The 25,109-nt window shown below is 51.2% G+C and overlaps 1 protein-coding gene across 1 annotated transcript in view; it reads left to right on the top strand.

The window, feature by feature from the left end:
- The window catches only part of LOC142486337 (large neutral amino acids transporter small subunit 3-like), a gene marked incomplete at its 5' end in the record, with an annotated part of 32,927 nt that overhangs the window by 5,052 nt on the left and 2,766 nt on the right, over positions 1 to 25,109 (top strand). The window contains 3 exons of the mRNA XM_075584965.1: positions 5,344 to 5,458; positions 11,401 to 11,474; positions 19,963 to 20,086. Of these exons, the coding sequence (XP_075441080.1) occupies positions 5,344 to 5,458; positions 11,401 to 11,474; positions 19,963 to 20,086 (313 nt within the window). The remainder of the gene's footprint in view (positions 1 to 5,343; positions 5,459 to 11,400; positions 11,475 to 19,962; positions 20,087 to 25,109) is intronic.

The raw sequence follows: 25,109 nt of genomic DNA, 5'->3' as shown, positions 1-25,109 counted from the left end.
TGCTGTTGCTAAAAGACTGTGCTGTATCTTGTGTCCCTAAATGAGAGAGCATTGTTTTAAGCTGGGGAACCAGTTTAGTTGGCCAGCAGCTGTTAGAGAGACTGATTCTGATGTGTAGTTAGATCCCTGAAAGGGATAGGATTTTGCTTATATGATTTTGGTTTTATTTCTTGAAATAACAGAGTGGGAAATATTGTAACACTGAAATGTGTGAACTGCTGAATGAAAGTATCTGAGTACCTCTAACCTACACATGTTAAAGCTGCAGTACCTTAATTGGATGAAAATAAAGCAGGCAGAAGCCTGAGTTAAGCAGCACAATACTTTGCATGATCCTGTTTGTTGTATAATTAACCCTAGAAGACTGTGTCGGGAAGAACCCAGACAGACGTCAGCACTACAAAAGAGGGGCGTTTGTCACATATGGTGGAGAATGCGGGCAGACACTAAAGTCTGTGGGTTTGCAAATAAATGCGGGGGTTTAAAATGGCCGCCCAGCTGAAGTAAAATACAGATGCTATGAGTGAAGTCTGTTCCACTGTGTATATCAGTTGTGCTTCTAGCATACACAGAGAATGTGCGAAGTGTGGATGCAATATCACCCTGAACCCAAACAGAAAACCAAAATGTTTTGCTGAAGAAAAAAAAAATTTTTTGCATCTAGCAAGTGCTGTTTGTAAAGCTAATGCCTTTTTGCTGAAGTGAGTGAATTTGCAGCTAGCAAGTGCTGTATGTAAGTTGCTGAAGTGAGTGAAATTACAGCTAGCAAATTGTCTCTGCCGGGTTTATAAAATGGCCGACATGGAATGTTTGTTTTGCAATGCACGTAATCTTGAAAAACAGTGTCCCTTCAGGCCATACGATGATGATGACGACGACTCGTATGTGGCCCCTGGAGGAGAGCCGTACCCACAGATGAATTTAGTATGCTGGGCCTGTCATGAAGTAGGTCACATGGAAGATGGGTGTCCCAAAATTTTCAAAGACAAACAGCTGCAAAAGCAAGCAATGCCCTGTGAGTGCAAGCAAGATGTGGAAGCTGATACCAGTGAGTGTGTGCCCAGTACCACTGATATCTCTGGAGCTAATAAAGCAAAAAGAAAGAAGAAGAAAAAGAAAACGGTTCCTCAAGTCACAGGGGAAGTGACCGAGCCACTTGAACCTGCGCTGTCAGCACATGCGTCAGAAAGGCGCCGAGATGTGCTGCATACCGGAGTGACCAGCAGAATTGTCACAGGAACAGTGGCAAAGGAAAAGGAGGAGCAAAGGGAAGCTGAATCCTTGAACCAGGATAAAGAGGCTTTGGTTTCTGCACTCCAAGCTGCCCGCCATGATTATGAAGTCCTGCGGCAGGGATTGATGAAAGAGCGAGAATCGAACGCCGAATTACAGAGGTGTATACTTCCAGCTTTACAGGAGTACGAGGCTTTGAAGAAAACAGAGTCTCTCTTACGGAGTGAGCTGGAAGAGGTGACGACTAGTCTGGAAAAGGCCAACACCGTAATTGCTATCCTAAAACAGAAATACGGGAAGGCTCTACAAGAGGTTCACGCGCTCAGCACAGAGGTGCAAAACTCACGCCTGGAGGGCCACGGTCTGAACACAGAGCTGGGAATGTTGAAGCAAACCCATGAGATTGCCCTGACTGAGTTAGAGACTGTAAAGCAAGAAAACGAGACTCTGAAATTGGAAAATTCAGATTTGACTGACCAAGCAGAAAAAGTAAAGAAACAGTTGACTCAGGAAAAATTAGAAGTGCAGGAAGCACTACAGAATGCATTGATGCACACTCAGAGCCAGCACCAGGAAGAAATGGACGCTCTGAGAACAGAATTGCGACATGTATGCACAAAACAGAATTCTCTCGTGGAGGAACTTAACGTTTTGAAAAAGGAGAAAAGCATTAAAATAATTCAGAAGCACTGCAAAGCTCTTATCCAAGGAAGAAGGGAAAGAGAAAATTATCGGCGTAAACGCGCCGCAACTATCATCCTACAGGCTGCCTACAGAGGGATGAAAATTCATCAGTTTAATCGCCGGAATAAAGCAGCCTGTGTTCTTCAATCATTCTACCGTGCCCGCATGGTACGAAACAGATTCCTCATTATGAAAGGAGCAACTATAAAGATCCAGTCTCTGACTAGGATGACACAGAACAGGATTCGCTATCAAACCCTGAGAAATGCGTCACTGGTTATCCAGCGGTACTTCCGCCTGAATAAATGTAGGCCTCAGGAAAGAGAGGCCCAAGACTACATGCCTGCTGGCTGCAAAGGTAAAATGCCACAGGGTACAGCCGGAGTTAGTGAGAGCCCCATCAAGGTAATCAGTGCTTCATCTTCTAAGTACCATATAATTGCCCCAGAGGGGAAATCCCAAATCTCTGAGAGTGATGGTCGTGAGAAAATACATGGCAGTAAGAAGTACCATAAAGGTTCAAAGGTTGCAAAGCAAAAGCGACGAAGGTCAACGCTGGGCTTGAATTTTTCCGGATCTCGCCACTCTGGGCCACAATATAAAGACAAAGACTATCCGGCCCCAGAGTTCCGTCAGAAGCTAAAGAAACAGTCCAGTCATTTGCAGGTTGCAGCAGCCTATGAAATAAAGTCAGGAAACGTAATGGACTGGAAGTCAAAGAGAAAAAAAAAATGTGTTTGGGGATTGACCGATATTTTTTTTTGTTATTACACGTGTGGACTATGTCACGGACACTTAACTATGCAAATAAGCTATTGTAGTTAAGGTATATTAGGCCTCTAGAATAAGCATTTTGTCAATATTACAATGTTATATTGGTTCTCTGTGTTGAAAATGTAGCTAAACTACAAATTAATATACAGGGTTGAAGGCCCTTTTTGTTGGTAAATATATGAGATTCATATTCTAGAGTAGAAAAACCCAGGGAGGTAATAGAAATTGTCTGGCTTTCTGAATATATTTAGCATATCCTGGGTTGTAAGAATGTGTGCTAGACATTTATTTTTCAAAATAGTTCCCTAATATAGAGCAACAAAATATGTTTGCCAAGTATAGTCTCTTATGACAAAAACTATTGTCCATAATTGCCGTGGAAAAAAAAAAAAAAAAAAAGTTAATATTCGTGTCATGTGAATACTTAATGTTGTACTGAGGAGTTAGCTCAAGTATTCCAGGTAGGACGCTCACCCCAGTGAGGTCCATGGCCGCTCACCCCAGTAGGTGTGAGCTGGGGAGGGGGATATGTGACATAGTCCAAAGATGTTAGGCAGCTTTCTGCCCCATTTTAGAGCAGAAAGTGCAGGAATAGTTAATGATCCGTTCCACAGCTTCCCATTACCTCAGGCAGCTGGATGGAAAATCCAGACCACAGATTACAATGGCTCTAGTACTCCCTCACCTGCTCTTCTAATCACATGCACAGGTATTTAGAGCAGGGAGGTTTTGCATTTCACTCTCTCTCCTTGGAGCCTGGGGGCTGGGGGTGTCGCTACTCTCCTGCATCCAGTATCGAGGTTGACGGCCTCTCCACGTATGACAGTACCAGAGGATTTGCCTGGACCCCACGAACAGATAAGACAAAACAAATGATTACTGCTGTTGCTAAAAGACTGTGCTGTATCTTGTGTCCCTAAATGAGAGAGCATTGTTTTAAGCTGGGGAACCAGTTTAGTTGGCCAGCAGCTGTTAGAGAGACTGATTCTGATGTGTAGTTAGATCCCTGAAAGGGATAGGATTTGCTTATATGATTTTGGTTTTATTTCTTGAAATAACAGAGTGGGAAATATTGTAACACTGAAATGTGTGAACTGCTGAATGAAAGTATCTGAGTACCTCTAACCTACACATGTTAAAGCTGCAGTACCTTAATTGGATGAAAATAAAGCAGGCAGAAGCCTGAGTTAAGCAGCACAATACTTTGCATGATCCTGTTTGTTGTATAATTAACCCTAGAAGACTGTGTCGGGAAGAACCCAGACAGACGTCAGCACTACAAAAGAGGGGCGTTTGTCACAGTATGTATGTATGTGTGTATATATGTATGTATGTATGTGTGTATGTATGTATGTATGTATGTGTGTATGTATGTATGTTTGCATGTATGTATGTATGTACACAGCGCTTCACAGTCGTAATACATAATAATATAACACATAAAGGAGAGAAGTGCTTCGGACATGAAAGTAACATTAGGAAGAGGAGTCCCTGCCCCGAGGAGCTTACAGTCTAATTGGTAGGTAGGGAGAACGTACAGAGACACTAGGGGGGAGTTCTGGTAAGTGCGTCTGCAGGGGGCCAAGCTTTATATATCATGTGTCTAGTATTATCCACGATGCTATTCATATGCTTCTTTAAGCAAGTGGGTCTTAAGGTGGGTCTTACAGGTGGATAGAGAGGGTGCTAGTCGGGTATTGAGGGGAAGGGCATTCCAGAGGTGCGGGGCATAAAGTGAGAAAGGTTTAAGGCGGGAGAGGGCTTTAGATACAAACGGGGTAGAGAGAAGACATCCTTGAGCAGAACGCAAGAGTCGGGATGGTGCATAGCGAGAAATTAGGGCTGAGATGTAAGGAGGAGCAGAATAGTGTAAAGCTTTAATAGTGAGGAGTGTGATACCCAGAGAATCTACCTTGTACTACACACACTGACCACTGGGTGTCCCCATCGTGTGATACCCAGAGAATCTACCCTGCACTACACACACTGACCACTGGGTGTCCCCATCTTGTGATACCCAGAGAATCTACCCTGCACTACACACACTGACCACTGGGTGTCCCCATCGTGTGATACCCAGAGAATCTACCCTGCACTACACACACTGACCACTGGGTGTCCCCATCGTGTGATACCCAGAGAATCTACCCTGCACTACACACACTGACCGTGTACTGGGTGTCCCCATCGTGTGATACCCAGAGAATCTACCCTGCACTACACACACTGACCACTGGGTGTCCCCATCGTGTGATACCCAGAGAATCTACCCTGCACTACACACACTGACCACTGGGTGTCCCCATCGTGTGGTACCCAGAGCGGGATCTCGTGCCTGTAACCTGTGCAGGGGACCAGTTATAGAGCAGATACAGCAAATAAAGCAGGGGAGAAAGACAGGTGGGGTATAAAGTCCTGCGGGAGAAGATGGGCGGGTGTCAGATACAGTATAAGTATGTAAATATGTTCTGTATACAGTGTAAATAATGTACATTTGTATATTTTAATTTAAGTTTGTTGCTTGTGTGTTGATGTTTGTAAATGTTTTTTTTATTTTTTATATATATAATAACAAAAATACCCTACATTTAGATATAATGACCCCAGGACTGTCTGATCCTGTCCCTGATACCCTGCCCGTCTCTCTCTCAGGCGTGCCTCTCGCAGACCAGGCGTTATAAGGAGGCTGTCTCTGGTGTTCCTGCTCAGGGTTCTTGCGGTCTCGGGGCTTGGAATCGGCTGTCTTATCCCGTCCCAGGGATTGCAGGTACACGGGAACGGGGTTTGGGATTAGCTGTTTTATCCCATCCCTGGGATTGCAGGTACACGGAACGGGGTTTGGGATTAGCTGTTTTATCCCGTCCCTGGGATTGCAGGTACACGGAACGGGGTTTGGGATTAGCTGTGTTATCCCAGCCCTGGGATTGCAGGTACATGGAACGGGGTTTGGGATTAGCTGTTTTATCCCAGCCCTGGGATTGCAGGTACACGGAACGGGGTTTGGGATTAGCTGTTTTTTCCCGTCCCAGGGATTGCAGGTACACGGAACGGGGTTTGGGATTAGCTGTTTTATCCCGTCCCAGGGATTGCAGGTACACGGAACGGGGTTTGGGATTAGCTGTTTTATCCCGTCCCTGGAATTGCAGGTACACGGGAACGGGGTTTGGGATTAGCTGTGTTATCCCGTCCCAGGGATTGCAGGTACACGGGAACGGGGTTTGGGATTAGCTGTGTTATCCCGTCCCTGGGATTGCAGGTACACGGGAACGGGGTTTGGAATCAGCTGTTTTATCCCATCCCTGGGATTGCAAGTACACGGGAACGGGGTTTGGGATTAGCTGTTTTATCCCGTCCCAGGGATTGCAGGTACACGGAACGGGGTTTGGGATTAGATCTGTTATCCCGTCCCTGGGATTGCAGGTACACGGGAACGGGGTTTGGGATTAGCTGTGTTATCCCGTCCCTGGGATTGCAGGTACACGGGAACGGGGTTTGGGATTAGCTGTTTTATCCCGTCCCTGGGATTGCAGGTACACGGAACGGGTCTTGGGATTAGCTGTTTTATCCCGTCCCTGGGATTGCAGGTACACGGAACGGGGTTTGGGATTAGCTGTTTTATCCCGTCCCTGGGATTGCAGGTACACGGGAACGGGGTTTGGAATCAGCTGTTTTATCCCGTCCCTGGGATTGCAGGTACACGGAACGGGTTTTAGGATTAGCTGTGTTATCCCGTCCCTGGGATTGCAGGTACACAGAACGGGGTTTGGGATTAGCTGTTTTATCCCGACCCTGGGATTGCAGGTACACGGGAATGGGGTTTGGGATTAGCTGTTTTATCCCGTCCCTGGGATTGCAGGTACACGGAACGGGGTTTGGGATTAGCTGTGTTATCCCGACCCTGGGATTGCAGGTACACGGGAACGGGTTTTGGGATTAGCTGTTTTATCCCAGCCCTGGGATTGCAGGTACATGGGAACGGGGTTTGGAATCAGCTGTTTTATCCCGTCCCAGGGATTGCAGGTGCACGGAACGGGGTTTGGGATTAGCTGTTTTATCCCGTCCCTGGGATTGCAGGTACACGGAACGGGTTTTGGGATTAGCTGTGTTATCCCGTCCCTGGGATTGCAGGTACACGGGAACGGGGTTTGGGATTAGCTGTGTTATCCCGTCCCTGGGATTGCAGGTACACGGGAATGGGGTTTGGGATTAGCTGTTTTATCCCAGCCCTGGGATTGCAGGTACACGGAACGGGGTTTGGGATTAGCTGTGTTATCCCGTCCCTGGGATTGCAGGTACACGGGAACGGGGTTTGGGATTAGCTGTTTTATCCCGTCCCTGGGATTGCAGGTACACGGGAACGGGGTTTGGAATCAGCTGTCCTATCCCGTCCCTGGGATTGCAGGTACACGGAACGGGGTTTGGGATTAGCTGTTTTATCCCAGCCCTGGGATTGCAGGTACACGGAACGGGGTTTGGGATTAGCTGTTTTATCCCGTCCCTGGGATTGCAGGTACACGGGAACGGGGTTTGGGATTAGCTGTTTTATCCCAGCCCTGGGATTGCAGGTACACGGAACGGGGTTTGGGATTAGCTGTTTTATCCCGTCCCTGGGATTGCAGGTACACGGGAACGGGGTTTGGGATTAGCTGTTTTATCCCGTCCCTGGGATTGCAGGTACACGGAACGGGGTTTGGGATTAGCTGTTTTATCCCGTCCCTGGGATTGCAGGTACACGGGAACGGGGTTTGGGATTAGCTGTTTTATCCCGTCCCTGGGATTGCAGGTACACGGAACGGGGTTTGGGATTAGCTGTTTTATCCCATCCCTGGGATTGCAGGTATACGGGAACGGGGTTTGGGATTAGCTGTTTTATCCCGTCCCTGGGATTGCAGGTACACGGGAATGGGGTTTGGGATTAGCTGTTTTATCCCGACCCTGGGATTGCAGGTACATGGGAATGGGGTTTGGGATTAGCTGTTTTATCCCGACCCTGGGATTGCAGGTTCATGGGAACGGGGTTTGGGATTAGCTGTGTTATCCCGACCCAGGGATTGCAGGTACACGGGAACGGGTTTGGGATTAGCTGTTTAATCCCATCCCTGGGATTGCAGGTACACGGGAACGGGGTTTGGGATTAGCTGTTTTATCCCGACCCTGGGATTGCAGGTACACGGAACGGGTTTTGGGATTAGCTGTTTTATCCCGACCCTGGGATTGCAGGTACACGGGAATGGGGTTTGGGATTAGCTGTGTTATCCTGTCCCAGGGATTGCAGGTACAAGGAACGGGGTTTGGGATTAGCTGTTTTATCCCGACCCAGGGATTGCAGGTACACGGGAACGGGGTTTGGGATTAGCTGTTTTATCCCAGCCCTGGGATTGCAGGTACACGGAACGGGGTTTGGGATTAGCTGTTTTATCCCGTCCCTGGGATTGCAGGTACACGGGAACGGGGTTTGGGATTAGCTGTTTTATCCCAGCCCTGGGATTGCAGGTACACGGAACGGGGTTTGGGATTAGCTGTTTTATCCCGTCCCTGGGATTGCAGGTACACGGGAACGGGGTTTGGGATTAGCTGTTTTATCCCGTCCCTGGGATTGCAGGTACACGGAACGGGGTTTGGGATTAGCTGTTTTATCCCGTCCCTGGGATTGCAGGTACACGGGAACGGGGTTTGGGATTAGCTGTTTTATCCCGTCCCTGGGATTGCAGGTACACGGAACGGGGTTTGGGATTAGCTGTTTTATCCCGACCCTGGGATTGCAGGTACATGGGAACGGGGTTTGGGATTAGCTGTTTTATCCCGACCCTGGGATTGCAGGTTCATGGGAACGGGGTTTGGGATTAGCTGTTTTATCCCGACCCTGGGATTGCAGGTACACGGAACGGGTTTTGGGATTAGCTGTTTTATCCCGACCCTGGGATTGCAGGTACACGGGAACGGGGTTTGGGATTAGCTGTGTTATCCTGTCCCAGGGATTGCAGGTACAAGGAACGGGGTTTGGGATTAGCTGTTTTATCCCGACCCATGGATTGCAGGTACACGGGAACGGGGTTTGGGATTAGCTGTTTTATCCCGTCCCAGGGATTGCAGGTACACGGGAACGGGGTTTGGGATTAGCTGTGTTATCCCGTCCTTGGGATTGCAGGTACACGGGAACGGGGTTTGGGATTAGCTGTTTTATCCCGACCCTGGGATTGCAGGTACACGGAACGGGGTTTGGGATTAGCTGTGTTATCCCGTCCCAGGGATTGCAGGTACAAGGAACGGGGTTTGGGATTAGCTGTTTTATCCCGACCCATGGATTGCAGGTACACGGGAACGGGGTTTGGGATTAGCTGTTTTATCCCGTCCCAGGGATTGCAGGTACACGGGAACGGGGTTTGGGATTAGCTGTGTTATCCCGTCCCTGGGATTGCAGGTACACGGGAACGGGGTTTGGGATTAGCTGTTTTATCCCGACCCTGGGATTGCAGGTACACGGAACGGGGTTTGGGATTAGCTGTGTTATCCCGTCCCTGGAATTGCAGGTACACGGAACGGGGTTTGGGATTAGCTGTTTTATCCCGACCCTGGAATTGCAGGTACACGGGAACGGGGTTTGGGATTAGCTGTTTTATCCCGTCCCAGGGATTGCAGGTACACAGGAACGGGGTTTGGGATTAGCTGTTTTATCCCGTCCCAGGGATTGCAGGTACACGGGAACGGGGTTTGGGATTAGCTGTTTTATCCCGTCCCAGGGATTGCAGGTACATGGGAACGGGGTTCGGGATTAGCTGTGTTATCCCGTCCCTGGGATTGCAGGTACACGGAACGGGGTTTGGGATTAGCTGTGTTATCCCGTCCCTGGGATTGCAGGTACACGGAACGGGGTTTGGGATTAGCTGTTTTATCCCAGCCCTGGGATTGCAGGTACACGGAACGGGGTTTGGGATTAGATGTGTTATCCCGACCCTGGGATTGCAGGTACACGGAACGGGGTTTGGGATTAGCTGTGTTGTCCCGACCCTGGGATTGCAGGTACACGGGAACGGGTTTTGGGATTAGCTGTGTTGTCCCGACCCTGGGATTGCAGGTACACGGGAACGGGGTTTGGGATTAGCTGTGTTGTCCCGACCCAGGGATTGCAGGTACACGGGAACGGGGTTTGGGATTAGCTGTGTTGTCCCGACCCTGGGATTGCAGGTACACGGAACGGGGTTTGGGACAGTGTGTGCTCTAAAAGGGCGCTGAGCATCTTTATACTTCCAGTCCCCAGTCCCCTGTAACCTGTCCTGCAGAATGGTACTAGGTATCTCTATACACTCTCTCCCTATCCCTATTTCTGATTGTGATTCTCACTGTCTCTCTCATTATCTTTCTCTCTTTCTGTCTGCCTGTCTCACATCATGATTACCTGTTTCATCCATGCACGCTTTCTCTCTCTCTCTCTCTCTCTCTCTCTCTCTCTCTCTCTCTCTCTCTCTCTCTCTCTCTCTCTCTCTAACTCTTTGGGATTAGCTGTGTTATCCCGTCCCAGGGATTGCAGGTACAAGGAACGGGGTTTGGGATTAGCTGTTTTATCCCGACCCATGGATTGCATGTCCCTCTGACTGTCCCTGCATGTGTCCTATCTCTCTCTAACTGTCTCTCAGCATCTCTCTCTCTCTCTCTCTGACTGTCTCTGTGTGTGTCCCTCTGACTCTGTGTGTCTCCATACTGTTTGTGAGAGAGAAAGTGTGTGTGTCTCTTTCTGACTTTTTCTGTCTAAGGTCCTGGGATATATCCTGCATGTCTCTCTGACTGTCTCTCTCTCTCTCTCTCTGACTGTCTCTCTCTCTCTCTGACTGTCTCTCTCTCTGACTGGCTCTCCGACTGTCTCTCTCTCTCTCTGACTGTCTCTCTCTCTCTCTCTCTCTGACTGTCTCTCTCTCTCTCTCTCTCTCTGACTGTCTCTCTCTCTGACTGGCTCTCTGTCTCTCTCTCTCTCTCTCTCTCTCTGACTGTCTCTCTCTCTCTCTCTCTCTCTCTCTCTGACTGTCTCTCTCTCTCTGACTGTCTCTCTCTCTCTTTGACTGTCTCAGGTCCTGGGATATATGCTGCATGTCTCTCTGACTGTCTCTCTGACTGTCTCTCTCTCTCTCTCTGACTGTCTCTCTCTCTCTCTGACTGTCTCTCTCTCTCTCTGACTGTCTCAGGTCCTGGGATATATCCTGCATGTCTCTCTGACTGTCTCTCTCTCTCTCTCTGACTGTCTCTCTCTCTCTCTCTGACTGTCTCTCTCTCTGACTGTCTCTCTCTCTCTGACTGCCTCTCTGACTGTCTCTCTCTCTCTCTCTCTCTCTCTCTGACTGTCTCTCTCTCTCTGACTGCCTCTCTGACTGTCTCTCTCTCTCTCTCTCTCTCTCTCTCTCTGTCTCTCTCTCTCTCTGACTGTCTCTCCCTCTCTCTGACTGTCTCAGGTGCTGGGATATATCCTGCATGTCTCTCTGACTGTCTCTCTCTCTCTCTCTCTGTCTCTCTCTCTCTCTCTCTCTGTCTCTCTCTCTCTCTCTCTCTGTCTCTCTCTCTCTCTCTCTCTCTCTCTCTCTCTGACTGTCTCTCCCTCTCTCTGACTGTCTCAGGTGCTGGGATATATCCTGCATGTCTCTCTGACTGTCTCTCTCTCTCTCTCTCTCTCTCTCTCTCTCTCTCTCTCTGACTGTCTCTCTCTCTCTCTGACTGTCTCAGGTGCTGGGATATATCCTGCATGTTGCAGTGAGAAGTTCGATGTTTGTTCTCAGCACTGCGCTGTATCACTGTGTGTGAGTAATGACACTACAACGCACATATGTACACACGTATATACACTCAGCACGTGCATACAGCACACACGTATATACGCTCAGCACGTGCATACAGCACACACGTATATACACTCAGCACGTGCATACAGCACACGTATATACACTCAGCACGTGCATACAGCACACACGTATATACGCTCAGCACGTGCATACAGCACACACGTATATACACTCAGCACGTGCATACAGCACACGTATATACGCTCAGCACGTGCATACAGCACACACGTATATACGCTCAGCACGTGCATACAGCACACACGTATATACACTTAGCACGTGCATACAGCACACACGTATATACGCTCAGCACGTGCATACAGCATACACGTATATACGCTCAGCACGTGCATACAGCACACACGTATATACGCTCAGCACGTGCATACAGCACACACGTATATACGCTCAGCATGTGCATACAGCACACACGTATATACGCTCAGCACGTGCATACAGCACACACGTATATACACTCAGCACGTGCATACAGCACACACGTATATACACTCAGCACGTGCATACAGCACACACGTATATACACTCAGCACGTGCATACAGCACACGTATATACGCTCAGCACGTGCATACAGCACACACGTATATACGCTCAGCACGTGCATACAGCACACACGTATATACACTTAGCACGTGCATACAGCACACACGTATATACGCTCAGCACGTGCATACAGCATACACGTATATACGCTCAGCACGTGCATACAGCACACACGTATATACGCTCAGCACGTGCATACAGCACACACGTATATACGCTCAGCACGTGCATACAGCACACACGTATATACGCTCAGCACGTGCATACAGCACACACGTATATACGCTCAGCACGTGCATACAGCACACACGTATATACGCTCAGCACGTGCATACAGCACACACGTATATACGCTCAGCACGTGCATACAGCACACACGTATATACGCTCAGCACGTGCATACAGCACACACGTATATACGCTCAGCACGTGCATACAGCACACACGTATATACGCTCAGCACGTGCATACAGCACACACGTATATACACTCAGCACGTGCATACAGCACACACGTATATACGCTCAGCACGTGCATACAGCACACACGTATATACGCTCAGCACGTGCATACAGCACACACGTATATACGCTCAGCACGTGCATACAGCACACACGTATATACGCTCAGCACGTGCATACAGCACACACGTATATACGCTCAGCACGTGCATACAGCACACACGTATATACGCTCAGCACGTGCATACAGCACACACGTATATACGCTCAGCACGTGCATACAGCACACACGTATATACACTCAGCACGTGCATACAGCACACACGTATATACGCTCAGCACGTGCATACAGCACACACGTATATACGCTCAGCACGTGCATACAGCACACACGTATATACACTCAGCACGTGCATACAGCACACACGTATATACACTCAGCACGTGCATACAGCACACACGTATATACGCTCAGCACGTGCATACAGCACACACGTATATACGCTCAGCACGTGCATACAGCACACACGTATATACGCTCAGCACGTGCATACAGCACACACGTATATACGCTCAGCACGTGCATACAGCACACACGTATATACGCTCAGCACGTGCATACAGCACACACGTATATACGCTCAGCACGTGCATACAGCACACACGTATATACGCTCAGCACGTGCATACAGCACACACGTATATACACTCAGCACGTGCATACAGCACACACGTATATACGCTCAGCACGTGCATACAGCACACACGTATATACGCTCAGCACGTGCATACAGCACACACGTATATACACTCAGCACGTGCATACAGCACACACGTATATACCCTCAGCACGTGCATACAGCACACACGTATATACACTCAGCACGTGCATACAGCACACACGTATATACACTCAGCACGTGCATACAGCACACACGTATATACCCTCAGCACGTGCATACAGCACACACGTATATACGCTCAGCACGTGCATACAGCACACACGTATATACGCTCAGCACGTGCATACAGCACACACGTATATACACTCAGCACGTGCATACAGCACACACGTATATACACTCAGCACGTGCATACAACACACACGTATATACACTCAGCACGTGCATACAGCACACACGTATATACACTCAGCACGTGCATACAGCACACACGTATATACACTCAGCACGTGCATACAGCACACACGTATATACACTCAGCACGTCCATACAGCACACACGTATATACACTCAGCACGTGCATACAGCACACACGTATATACACTCAGAACGTGCATACAGCACACACGTATATACACTCAGAACGTGCATACAGCACACACGTATATACGCTCAGCACGTGCATACAGCACACACGTATATACGCTCAGCACGTGCATACAGCACACACGTATATACGCTCAGCACGTGCATACAGCACACACGTATATACGCTCAGCACGTGCATACAGCACACACGTATATACGCTCAGCACGTGCATACAGCACACACGTATATACGCTCAGCACGTGCATACAGCACACACGTATATACGCTCAGCACGTGCATACAGCACACACGTATATACGCTCAGCACGTGCATACAGCACACACGTTTATACGCTCAGCACGTGCATACAGCACACACGTATATATATGCTCAGCACGTGCATACAGCACACACGTATATACGCTCAGCACGTGCATACAGCACACACGTATATACGCTCAGCACGTGCATACAGCACACACGTATATACGCTCAGCACGTGCATACAGCACACACGTATATACGCTCAGCATGTGCATACAGCACACACGTATATACGCTCAGCATGTGCATACAGCACACACGTATATACGCTTAGCACGTGCATACAGCACACACGTATATACACTCAGCACGTGCATACAGCATACACGTATATACACTCAGCACGTGCATACAGCACACACGTATATACACTCAGCACGTGCATACAGCACACACGTATATACACTCAGCATGTGCATCATAAAACACATTATACAGTCGTGAAAAAGAAAGTACACCCTCTTTGAATTCCATGGTTTTACATATCAGGACATAATAACAATCATCTGTTCCTTAGCAGCTCTTAAAATGAGGTAAATACAACCTCAGATGAACAACAACACGTGACACATTACACCGTGTCATGATTTATTTAACACAAATAAAGCCAAAATGGAGAAGCCATGTGTGAAAAACTAAGTACACCTTATGATTCCATAGCATGAAGAACCACCTTTAGCAGCAATAACTTGAAGTAATCGTTTTCTGTATGACTATCAGTCTCTCACATCGTTGTGGAGGAATTTTGGCCCACTCTTCTTTACAACGTTGCTTCAGTTCATTGAGGTATGCGGGCATTTGTTTATGCACAGCTCTCTTAAGGTCCAGCCACAGCATTTCAATTGGGTTGAGGTCTGGACTTTGACTGGGCCATTGCAATACCTTGATTCTTTTCTTTTTCAGCCATTCTGTTGTAGATTTGCTGGTGTGCTTGGGATCATTGTCCTGTTGCATGACCCAATTTCGGCCACGCTTTAGCTGTCGCACAGATGGCCTCACATTTGACTCTAGAATACTTTGGTATACAGAGGAGTTCAAGGTCGACTCAATGACTGCAAGGTTCCCTGGTCCTGTGGCTGCAAAACAAGCCAAAATCATCACCCCTCCACCACCGTGCTTGACAGTTGGTATGAGGTGTTTGTGCTGATATGCTGTGTTTGGTTTTCGCCAAACGTGACGATGTGCATTATGGCCAAACATCTCCACTCTGGTCTCGTCTGTCCAAAGGACATTGTTCCAGAAGTCTTGTGGTTTGTTCAGATGCAGCTTTGCAAACCTAATCCATGCTGCCATGTTCTTTTTAGAGAGAAGAGGCTTTCTCCTAGCAACCCTTCCAAACAAACCATACTTGTTCAGTCTTTTTCTAATTGTACTGTCATGAACTTTAACATTTAACATGCTAACTGAGGGCCTGTAGATTCTGAGATGTAACTCTTGTTTTTTTTGCAATTTCTCTGAGCATTGCACGGTCTGACCTTGGGGTGAATTTGCTGGGACATCCACTCCTGGGAAGATTGGCAAGTGTCTTGAATGTTTTCCACTTTTGAATAATCTTTCTCACTGTAGAATGATGGACTTTAAATTGTTTGGAAATGGCTTATAACCCTTCCCAGATTGATGGGCAGCAACAATTGCTTCTCTAAGATCATTGTTGATGTCTTTCCTCCTTGGCATTGTGTTAACACACACCTGAATGCTCCAGACCAGCAAACTGCTAAAACTTTGGCTTTTACAGAGGTGGTCACACTGGCGGATAATCAATTAATTAAGGGCATTTGATTAGCAGCAGCTGTCTGCTACTTACAGTAGCTTCTTAATTCCTATGGAAGCAGTAAGGGTGTTCTTAGTTTTTCACACACGGTTTCTCCATTTTGGCTTTATTTGTGTTAAATAAATCATGACACGGTGTAATATGTCAGGTGGTGTTCTTCATTTGAGGTTGTATTTACCTAATTTTAAGACCTGCTAAGGTTATGTCCTGATATGTAAAACCATAGAATTCAAAGAGGGTGTACTTTCTTTTTTTTGTGTGCGTGTGTATGTGTATATATATATATATATATATATATATATATATATATATATATATATATATATATATATATATATCTACTATATATTTCTGAAAGTGTCCTATGTGTCCGGGTCTGTATGTGTCTCCCTGTGCCCCTCCCCGTGTCCCTAGCGGCAATCTCATTGGACCTTGGGCCAGGCCAATGAGATTGCTCCCTTGGGCCGCCCGCCCCCGCACACCTCTCATTGGCCTGAGGCGGAGTGAAGGGCACACACACACAGACACACACACACACACACACACACACACACACACACATCACTATACACACACACACACACACACACACACACACACACACATCACTATACACACACACACACACACACATCACTATACACACACACACACATACACACACATCACTATACACACACACATCACTATACACACACACACACACACACACACACACATCACTATACACACACACACACCACTATACACACACACACACACATCACTATACACACACAACCCCCCCCACACCCCACACACACACGGTGTTACATACATTAGCGGGGCTCACAGTGTTAGCCGCACATCTCCCGCTCTCTTCCCCACCGGTCCCGGAGGCTCCGCCTCTTCCTCCGCCTCTCCCTGTTTCCCGCGCTTTCACCCCCCCCCCCCCTCCACGTGGGAGCTGCGGGACGGGTGAGGGAGCTGCGGGACGGGTGAGGGAGCTGCGGGACGGGTGAGGGAGCGGCCGGACGGGTGAGGGAGCGGCCGGACGGGTGAGGGAGCGGCCGGACGGGTGAGGGAGCTGCCGGACGGGTGAGTGAGCGGCCTTCACCTCCCCTCACCCCCCTTCACCTTCCCTCACTCACTTCCCCTCCACCCCCCCCGGCACCGCTACAGTCAGCGGGGGAGCGGAGTGAGCGAGCGCGCGCCAGGGACACAGCGGGGGAGCGGCCACAACACGCTGCCTCCCGCCCCAGATCCACGTGGGAGCTGCCGGACGGGTGAGGGAGCGGCCTTCACCTCCCCTCACCCACCCCTCACTCCACTTCCCCTCCCTTCCACATCCCCTCCACCCCCCTCCACCCCCCTTCACCTCCCCTCCACCCCCCTTCACCTTCCCTCCACCCCCCTTCACCTCCCCTCCACTTCACCCCACCTTCACCTCCCCTCCACCCCCCCCTTAACCTCCCCTCCACCCCCCCCCTTAACCTCCCCTCCACCCCCCCCTTAACCTCCCCTCCACCCCCCCCTTAACCTCCCCTCCACCCCCCCTTAACCTCCCCTCCACCCCCCCCTTCACCCCCCCCCCCTTCACCTCCCCCCCACCCTTCACCTCCCCCCCTTCACCTTCCCTCACTCACTTCCCCTCCACCCCCCCCCCCCCCCCGGCGCCGCTACAGTCAGCGGGGGAGCGGAGTGAGCGAGCAAGCGCCCGGGACACAGCGGGGGAGCGGCCACAACACGCTGCCTCCCGCCTCAGATCCACGTGGGAGCTGCCGGACGGGTGAGGGAGCGGCCTTCACCTCCCCTCACCCACCCCTCACTCCACTTCCCCTCCCTTCCACATCCCCTCCACCTCCCCTCCACCCCCCTTCACCTCCCCTCCACTTCACCTCCCCTCCACCCCCCCCCCTTAACCTCCCCTCCATCCCCCCCTTAACCTCCCCTCCACCCCCCCCTTAACCTCCCCTCCACCCCCCCCTTAACCTCCCCTCCACCCCCCCCCTTAACCTCCCCTCCACCCCCCCCCTTAACCTCCCCTCCACCCCCCCCTTCACCCTCCCCTCCACCCCCCCCTTCACCCTCCCCTCCACCCCCCCCCTTCACCTCCCCTCCACCCCCCCCTTCCCCTCCACCCCCCCCTTCCCCTCCACCCCCCCCTTCCCCTCCACCCCCCCCCCCCCGGCGCCGCTACAGTCAGCGGGGGAGCGGAGTGAGCGAGCGAGCGCCCGGGACACAGCGGGGGAGCGGCCACAACACGCTGCCTCCCGCCTCAGATCCACGTGGGAGCTGCCGGACGGGTGAGTGAGCGGCCTTCACCTCCCCTCACCCACCCCTCACTCCACTTCCCCTCCCCCACCCCTCACTCCACTTCCCCTCCCTTCCACCTCCCCTCCACCCCCCTTCACCCCACCTTCACCTCCCCTCCAACCACCCCCCCCTTAACCTCCCCTCCACACCCCCCCTTAACCTCCCCTTCACCTCCCCTCGACCCCCCCCCCCCCCCTTCACCTCCCCTCCACCCCCCCCCCCCTTCACCTCCCCTCCACCCTCCCCTTCACCTCCCCTCCACCCCCCCCCTTCACCTCCCCTCCTCCACCCCCCTTCACCTCCCCATCACCCCCGCTTCACCTCCCCTCCACCCCTACCTTCACCTCCCCTCCACCCCCACCTTCACCCCCACCTTCACCCCCCCCACCTTCACCCCCCCTCCACCCCCACATTCACCGCCCCCTCCACCCCCACCTTCACCCCCACCTTCACCTTCCCTTCACTCCCCCCTTACAACCTCCCACCTTCCCACCACCTCCCCCCCCTTCCCACCTTCCCACCACCTCCCCCCCTTCCCACCACCTCCCCCCCCTTCCCACCACCTCCCCCCCCTTCCCACCACCTCCCCCCCTTCCCACCACCTCCCCCCCTTCCCACCACCCCTTCCCACCTTCCCACCACCTCCCCCCCTTCCCACCACCTCCCCCCCCTTACTACCACCCCTTCACCTCCCCTCCACCCCCCCTTCATCTACCCTCACCCCCCCTTCACCTCCCCCCCAGCCCCCCACCTCCACCCTTCCCACCTACCCCCTCCGCCCCCCCCTTCACCTCCCCTCCGCCCCCCTTCACCTCCCCTCCGCCCCCCCTTCACCTCCCCTCCGCCCCCCCTTCACCTCCCCTCCACCCCGCCTTCACCTCCCCTCCGCCCCGCCTTCACCTCCCCTCCGCCCCCCCTTCACCTCCCCTCCGCCCCCCCTTCACCTCCCCTCCGCCCCCCCTTCACCTCCCCTCTGCCCCCCCTTCACCTCCCCTCACCATCCCCCACCACCCCCCCCCCTCACCACCCATCCTCCTCACCTCCCCTCCGCCCCCCTTCACCTCCCCTCACCACCCCTTCACCTCCCCTCACCACCCCTCAGACCTCACCTCCCCTCCTTCAATGCCTTTCGTCCGCCCTCCTGCCTCTGCCTTTCGCCCACCCGCACTTCTGTCTTTCACCCGCCCACCGCTCACACCCCTGCGCCACACAGCCGCCGCACGCACTCAACAGACACCCGCCACTCGACACACACCCGCCGCCTCTCACCCACCCCACACACTCGACACACACCTGCCGCATCCTGCCCCTACGCAACAATATCACTGACCAGCTGTCACCCGCACTCGCCACACACCCGCCGCCTCACACCCTAGCAGGACCCCGACCCACAGCCAGCACTCACTACCCACGCGCCACCCGTACTGAACACCCACCTGCCGCCTCACACACGCTCACACCCTAGCAGGACACACGCCTCACATTTTCACATCACTTATGTCACCAAAATATACAATGTACTGTGGTGTGGTTACAATAAACCATTTTTATACAACATCGTATTACATTTTCTTCCATCTTTCTTTTCAATATTATTATCCAACCTTTACAACAAATAGTCACCTATTGTTCCACCATTTATAAATAATACTACCTATTACGCATTTACATCCCGGGCAACGCCGGGTCTCTCAGCTAGTATATATATACACACACACACACACACACACACCTTTCCCTGGTGTAACGCTCTCTCGCAGGTTCCCTGACAGTCACTACGGAACGCTCCTGGGAATTCACACTCTCTTCTCTTCACTACTGACGCTCTTGCAGCACCCTCTCTTCCTGCTGCTCACAGGCACTCTACAGGGAGACCCCTTCTGGGTAAGTATATTGGGGGTCTGCCTCCTGTCCCTGGCCTTTCCCTCTCGCACATTATCACTCAGCCGTCTGTCCCTCCCCGTCTCATTCTTCTCTCCCACGTCTCAAACTCCTTCCACTCTTACGCTCACTCTCCTGCAGATCCACGTTTCTCACACTGCCTTTCCTGCAAATCCACGTTTCTCACACTGCCTCTCTCCTGCAAATCCACGTTTCTCACACTGCCTCTCTCCTGCAGATCCACGTTTCTCACCCTTTCCTACAGGTCCACGTTTCTCACACTGCCTCTTCTGTAAATCCACGTTTCTCACCCTTTCCTGCAGATCAACATTTCTCACACTGCCTCTCTCCTGCAAATCCACATTTCTCACACTGCCGCTCTCCTGCAGATCCACGTTTCTCACACTGCCTCTCTACTGCAAATCAACATTTCTCACACTGCCTCTCCTGCAAATCCACGTTCTCACACTGCCTCTCCTGCAGATCCACGTTTCTCACACTGCCTCACTCCTGCAGATCCACGTTTCTCACTGCCTCTCCTGCAAATCCACGTTTCTCACTCCCTCTCCTGCAGATCCACGTTTCTCACACTCTCTCTCCTGCAAATCCACGTTTCTCACACTGCCTCTCTCCTGCAGATCCACGTTTCTCACACTGCCTCTCTCCTGCAGATCCACGTTTCTCACACTGCCTCTCCTGCAGATCCACGTTTCTCACACTGCCTCTCTCCTGCAGATCCACGTTTCTCACACTGCCTCTCCTGCAGATCCACGTTTCTCACACTGCGTCTCTCCTGCAGATCCACGTTTCTCACCCTTTCTTGCAAATCCACGTTTCTCACTCCCTTCCTCTCCTGCAGATCCACGTTTCTCACACTGCCTCTCTCCTGCAAATCCACGTTTCTCACACTGCCTCTCTCCTGCAAATCCACGTTTCTCACACTTTCGCCCTCTCCGCAGATCCACGTCTCAGTACCACTCTCCTGCCCTAATTTCTCGCTATGCACCATCTCGACTCTTGCGTTCTGCTCAAGGATGTCTTCTTTCTACCCCCTTTGTATCTAAAGCCCTCTCCCGCCTTAAACCTTTCTCACTTTCTGCCCCGCATCTCTGGGATGCCCTTCCCCTCAATATCCGACTAGCACCCTCTCTATCCACCTTTAAGACCCACCTTAAGACACACTTGCTTAAAGAAGCATATGAATAGCACTGTTGATATTCTGAACACCTGATACATAAAGTTTGGCCCCCTGCAGATGCACTTACCAGAACTCCCTCCTCCTGTCTCTGTACGTTCTCCCTACCTACCAATTAGATTGTAAGCTCCTCGGGGCAGGGACTGCTCTTCCTTAATGTTACTTTTATGTCTGAAGCACTTATTCCCATGACCTGTTATTTATATGATCTGTTATTTATTTGATTACCACATGTATTACTACTGTGAAGCGCTATGTACATTAATGGCGCTATATAAATAAAGACATACAATTTCTCACTCCCTCCCTCCCCTGCAGATCCACGTTTCTCACTCCTTCCCTCCCCTGCAGGTCCACGTTTCTCACTCCCTCCCTCCCCTGCAGGTCCACGTTTCTCACTCCCTCCCTCCCCTGCAGATCTATGTTTCTCACTCCCTTCCTCTCTCCTGCAGATTCACGTTTCTCACTCCCTCCCTCCCCTGCAGACCCACGTTTCTCACTCCCTCCCTCCCCTGCAGATCCACGTTTCTCACTCCCCTCCTCTCTCCTGCAGATTCACGTTTCTCACTCCCTCCCTCTCTCCTGCAGATCCACGTTTCTCCCTCCCTCCCTCTCCTGCAGATCCACGTTTCTCACTCCCTCCCTCCCCTGCAGATCCACGTTTCTCACACTGCCTCTCTCCTGCAGATCCACGTTTCTCACACTGCCTCTCTCCTGCAGATCCAGGTTTCTCACACTGCCTCTCCTGCAGATCCACGTTTCTCACACTGCCCCTCTCCCATGCAGATCCACGTTTCTCACCCTTTCCTGAAAATCCACGTTTCTCACTCCATCCCTCTCCTGCAGATCCACGTTTCTCACCCTTTCCTGCAAATCCACGTTTCTCATTCCCTCCCTCTCCTGCAGATCCACGTTTCTCACACTGCCTCTCTCCTGCAGATCCACGTTTCTCACACTGCCTCTCTCCTGCAGATCCACGTTTCTCACACTGCCTCTCCTGCAAATCCACGTTTCTCACACAGCCTCTCCTGTAGGTCCACGTTTCTCACACTTTCGCCCTCTCCGCAGATCCACGTCTCAGTAACACTCTCCTGCCCTAATTTCTCTCTCTGCACCATCTCGACTCTTGCGTTCTGCTCAAGGATGTCTTCTTTCTACCCCCTTTGTATCTAAAGCCCTCTCCCGCCTTAAACCTTTTTCACTTTCTGCCCCGCACCTCTGGAATGCCCTTCCCCTCAATATCCGACTAGCCCCCTCTCTATCCACCTTTAAGACCCACCTTAAGACACACTTGCTTAAAGAAGCATATGAATAGCACTGTGAACATTCTGAACACATGATACATAAAGCTTGGCCCCCTGCAGACGCACTTACCAGAACTCCCTCCTCCTGTCTCTGTACGTTCTACCTACCTACCACCAATTAGACTGTAAGCTCCTCGGGGCAGGGACTCCTCTTCCTTAATGTTACTTTTATGTCTAAAGCACTTATTCCCATGATCTGTTATTTATATTATCTGTTATTTATTTGATTACCACATGTATTACTACTGAGAAGCGCTATGTACATTAATGGCGCTATATAAATAAAGACATACAATTTCTCACTCCCTCCCTCCCCTGCAGATCCACGTTTCTCACTCCCTCCCTCCCCTGCAGGTCCACGTTTCTCACTCCCTCCCTCCCCTGCAGGTCCACGTTTCTCCCTCCCTCCCCTGCAGATCCACGTTTCTCTCTCCCTCCCTCTCCTGCAGATCCACGTTTCTCACTCCCTCCCTCTCCTGCAGATCCACGTTTCTCCCTCCCTCCCCTGCAGATCTACGTTTCTCACTCCCTTCCTCTCTCCTGCAGATTCACGTTTCTCACTCCCTCCCTCCCCTGCAGATCCACGTTTCTCCCTCCCTCCCCTGCAGGTCCACGTTTCTCCCTCCCCTGCAGGTCCACGTTTCTCCCTCCCTCCCTCTCCTGCAGATCCACGTTTCTCACTCCCTCCCTCTCCTGCAGATCCACGTTTCTCCCTCCCTCCCCTGCAGATCTACGTTTCTCACTCCCTTCCTCTCTCCTGCAGATCCACGTTTCTCACTCCCTCCCATGCAGATCCACGTTTCTCACTCCCTCCCTCTCCTGCAGATCCACGTTTCTCCCTCCCTCCCCTGCAGATCCACGTTTCTCACACTGCCTCTCTCCTGCAGATCCAGGTTTCTCACACTGCCTCTCCTGCAGATCCACGTTTCTCACACTGCGCCTCTCCTGCAGATCCACGTTTCTCACACTGCCTCTCTCCTGCAGATCCACGTTTCTCACACTGCCTCTCCTGCAGATCCACGTTTCTCACACTGCCTCTCCTGCAGATCCACGTTTCTCACACTGCCTCTCCTGCAGATCCACGTTTCTCACACTGCGTCTCTCCTGCAGATCCACGTTTCTCACTCCCTCCCTCCCCTGCAGGTCCATGTTTCTCCCTCCCTCTCTCTCCTGCCGATCCACGTTTCTCACTCCCTCCCTCTCCTGCAGATCCACGTTTCTCACTCCCTCCCTCTCCTGCAGATCCACGTTTCTCACTCCCTCCCTCTCCTGCAGATCCACGTTTCTCACTCCCTCCCTCTCCCTGCAGATCCACGTTTCTCCCTCCCTCCCCTGCAGATCCACGTTTCTCACACTGCCTCTCTCCTGCAGATCCAGGTTTCTCACACTGCCTCTCCTGCAGATCCACGTTTCTCACATTGCGCCTCTCCTGCAGATCCACGTTTCTCACACTGCCTCTCTCCTGCAGATCCACGTTTCTCACACTGCCTCTCCTGCAGATCCACGTTTCCCACACTGCGTCTCTCCTGCAGATCCACGTTTCTCACACTGCCTCTCTCCTGCAGATCCACCCTTCTCACACTGCCCCTCTCCCATGCAGATCCACGTTTCTCACCCTTTCCTGCAAATCCACGTTTCTCACTCCATCCCTCTCCTGCAGATCCACGTTTCTTACCCTTTCCTGCAAATCCACGTTTCTCACTCCATCCCTCTCCTGCAGATCCACGTTTCTCACACTGCCTCTCTCCTGCAGATCCACGTTTCTCACACTGCCTCTCTCCTGCAAATCCACGTTTCTCACACTGCCTCTCCTGTAGATCCACGTTTCTCACACTTTCGCCCTCTCCGCAGTTCCACGTCTCAGTAACACTCTCCTGCCCTAATTTCTCTCTCTGCACCATCTCGACTCTTGCGTTCTGCTCCAGGATGTCTTCTTTCTACCCCCTTTGTATCTAAAGCCCTCTCCCGCCTTAAACCTTTTTCACTGTCTGCCCCACACCTCTGGAATGCCCTTCCCCTCAATATCCGACTAGCCCCCTCTCTATCCACCTTAAGACCCACCTTAAGACCCACTTGCTTAAAGAAGCATACGAATAGCACTGTGGCTATTCTGAACACATGGCACATAAAGCTTGGCCCCCTGCAGACGCACTTACCAGAACTCCCTCCTACAGTCTCTGTACGTTCCCCTACCTACCAATTAGACTGTTAGCTCCTCGGAGCAGGGACTCCTCTTCCTTAATGTCTAAAGCACTTATTCCCAAGATCTGTTATTTATATTATCTGTTATTTATTCGATTACCACATGTATTACTACTGTGAAGCGCTATGTACATTAATGGCGCTATATAAATAAAGACATACAATTTCTCACTCCCTCCCTCCCCTGCAGATCCACGTTTCTCACTCCCTTCCTCTCCTGCAGATCCACGTTTCTCACTCCCTCCCCTGCAGATCCACTTTCTCACTCCCTCCCCTGCAGATCCACGTTTCTCCCTCCCTCCCCTGCAGATCCACGTTTCTCCCT

The sequence above is a fragment of the Ascaphus truei genome, unplaced genomic scaffold, assembly GCF_040206685.1.
Source record: "Ascaphus truei isolate aAscTru1 unplaced genomic scaffold, aAscTru1.hap1 HAP1_SCAFFOLD_819, whole genome shotgun sequence".
Taxonomy (NCBI): Eukaryota; Metazoa; Chordata; class Amphibia; order Anura; family Ascaphidae; genus Ascaphus; species Ascaphus truei.
This window is presented reverse-complemented; position numbering and strand designations above follow the sequence as displayed.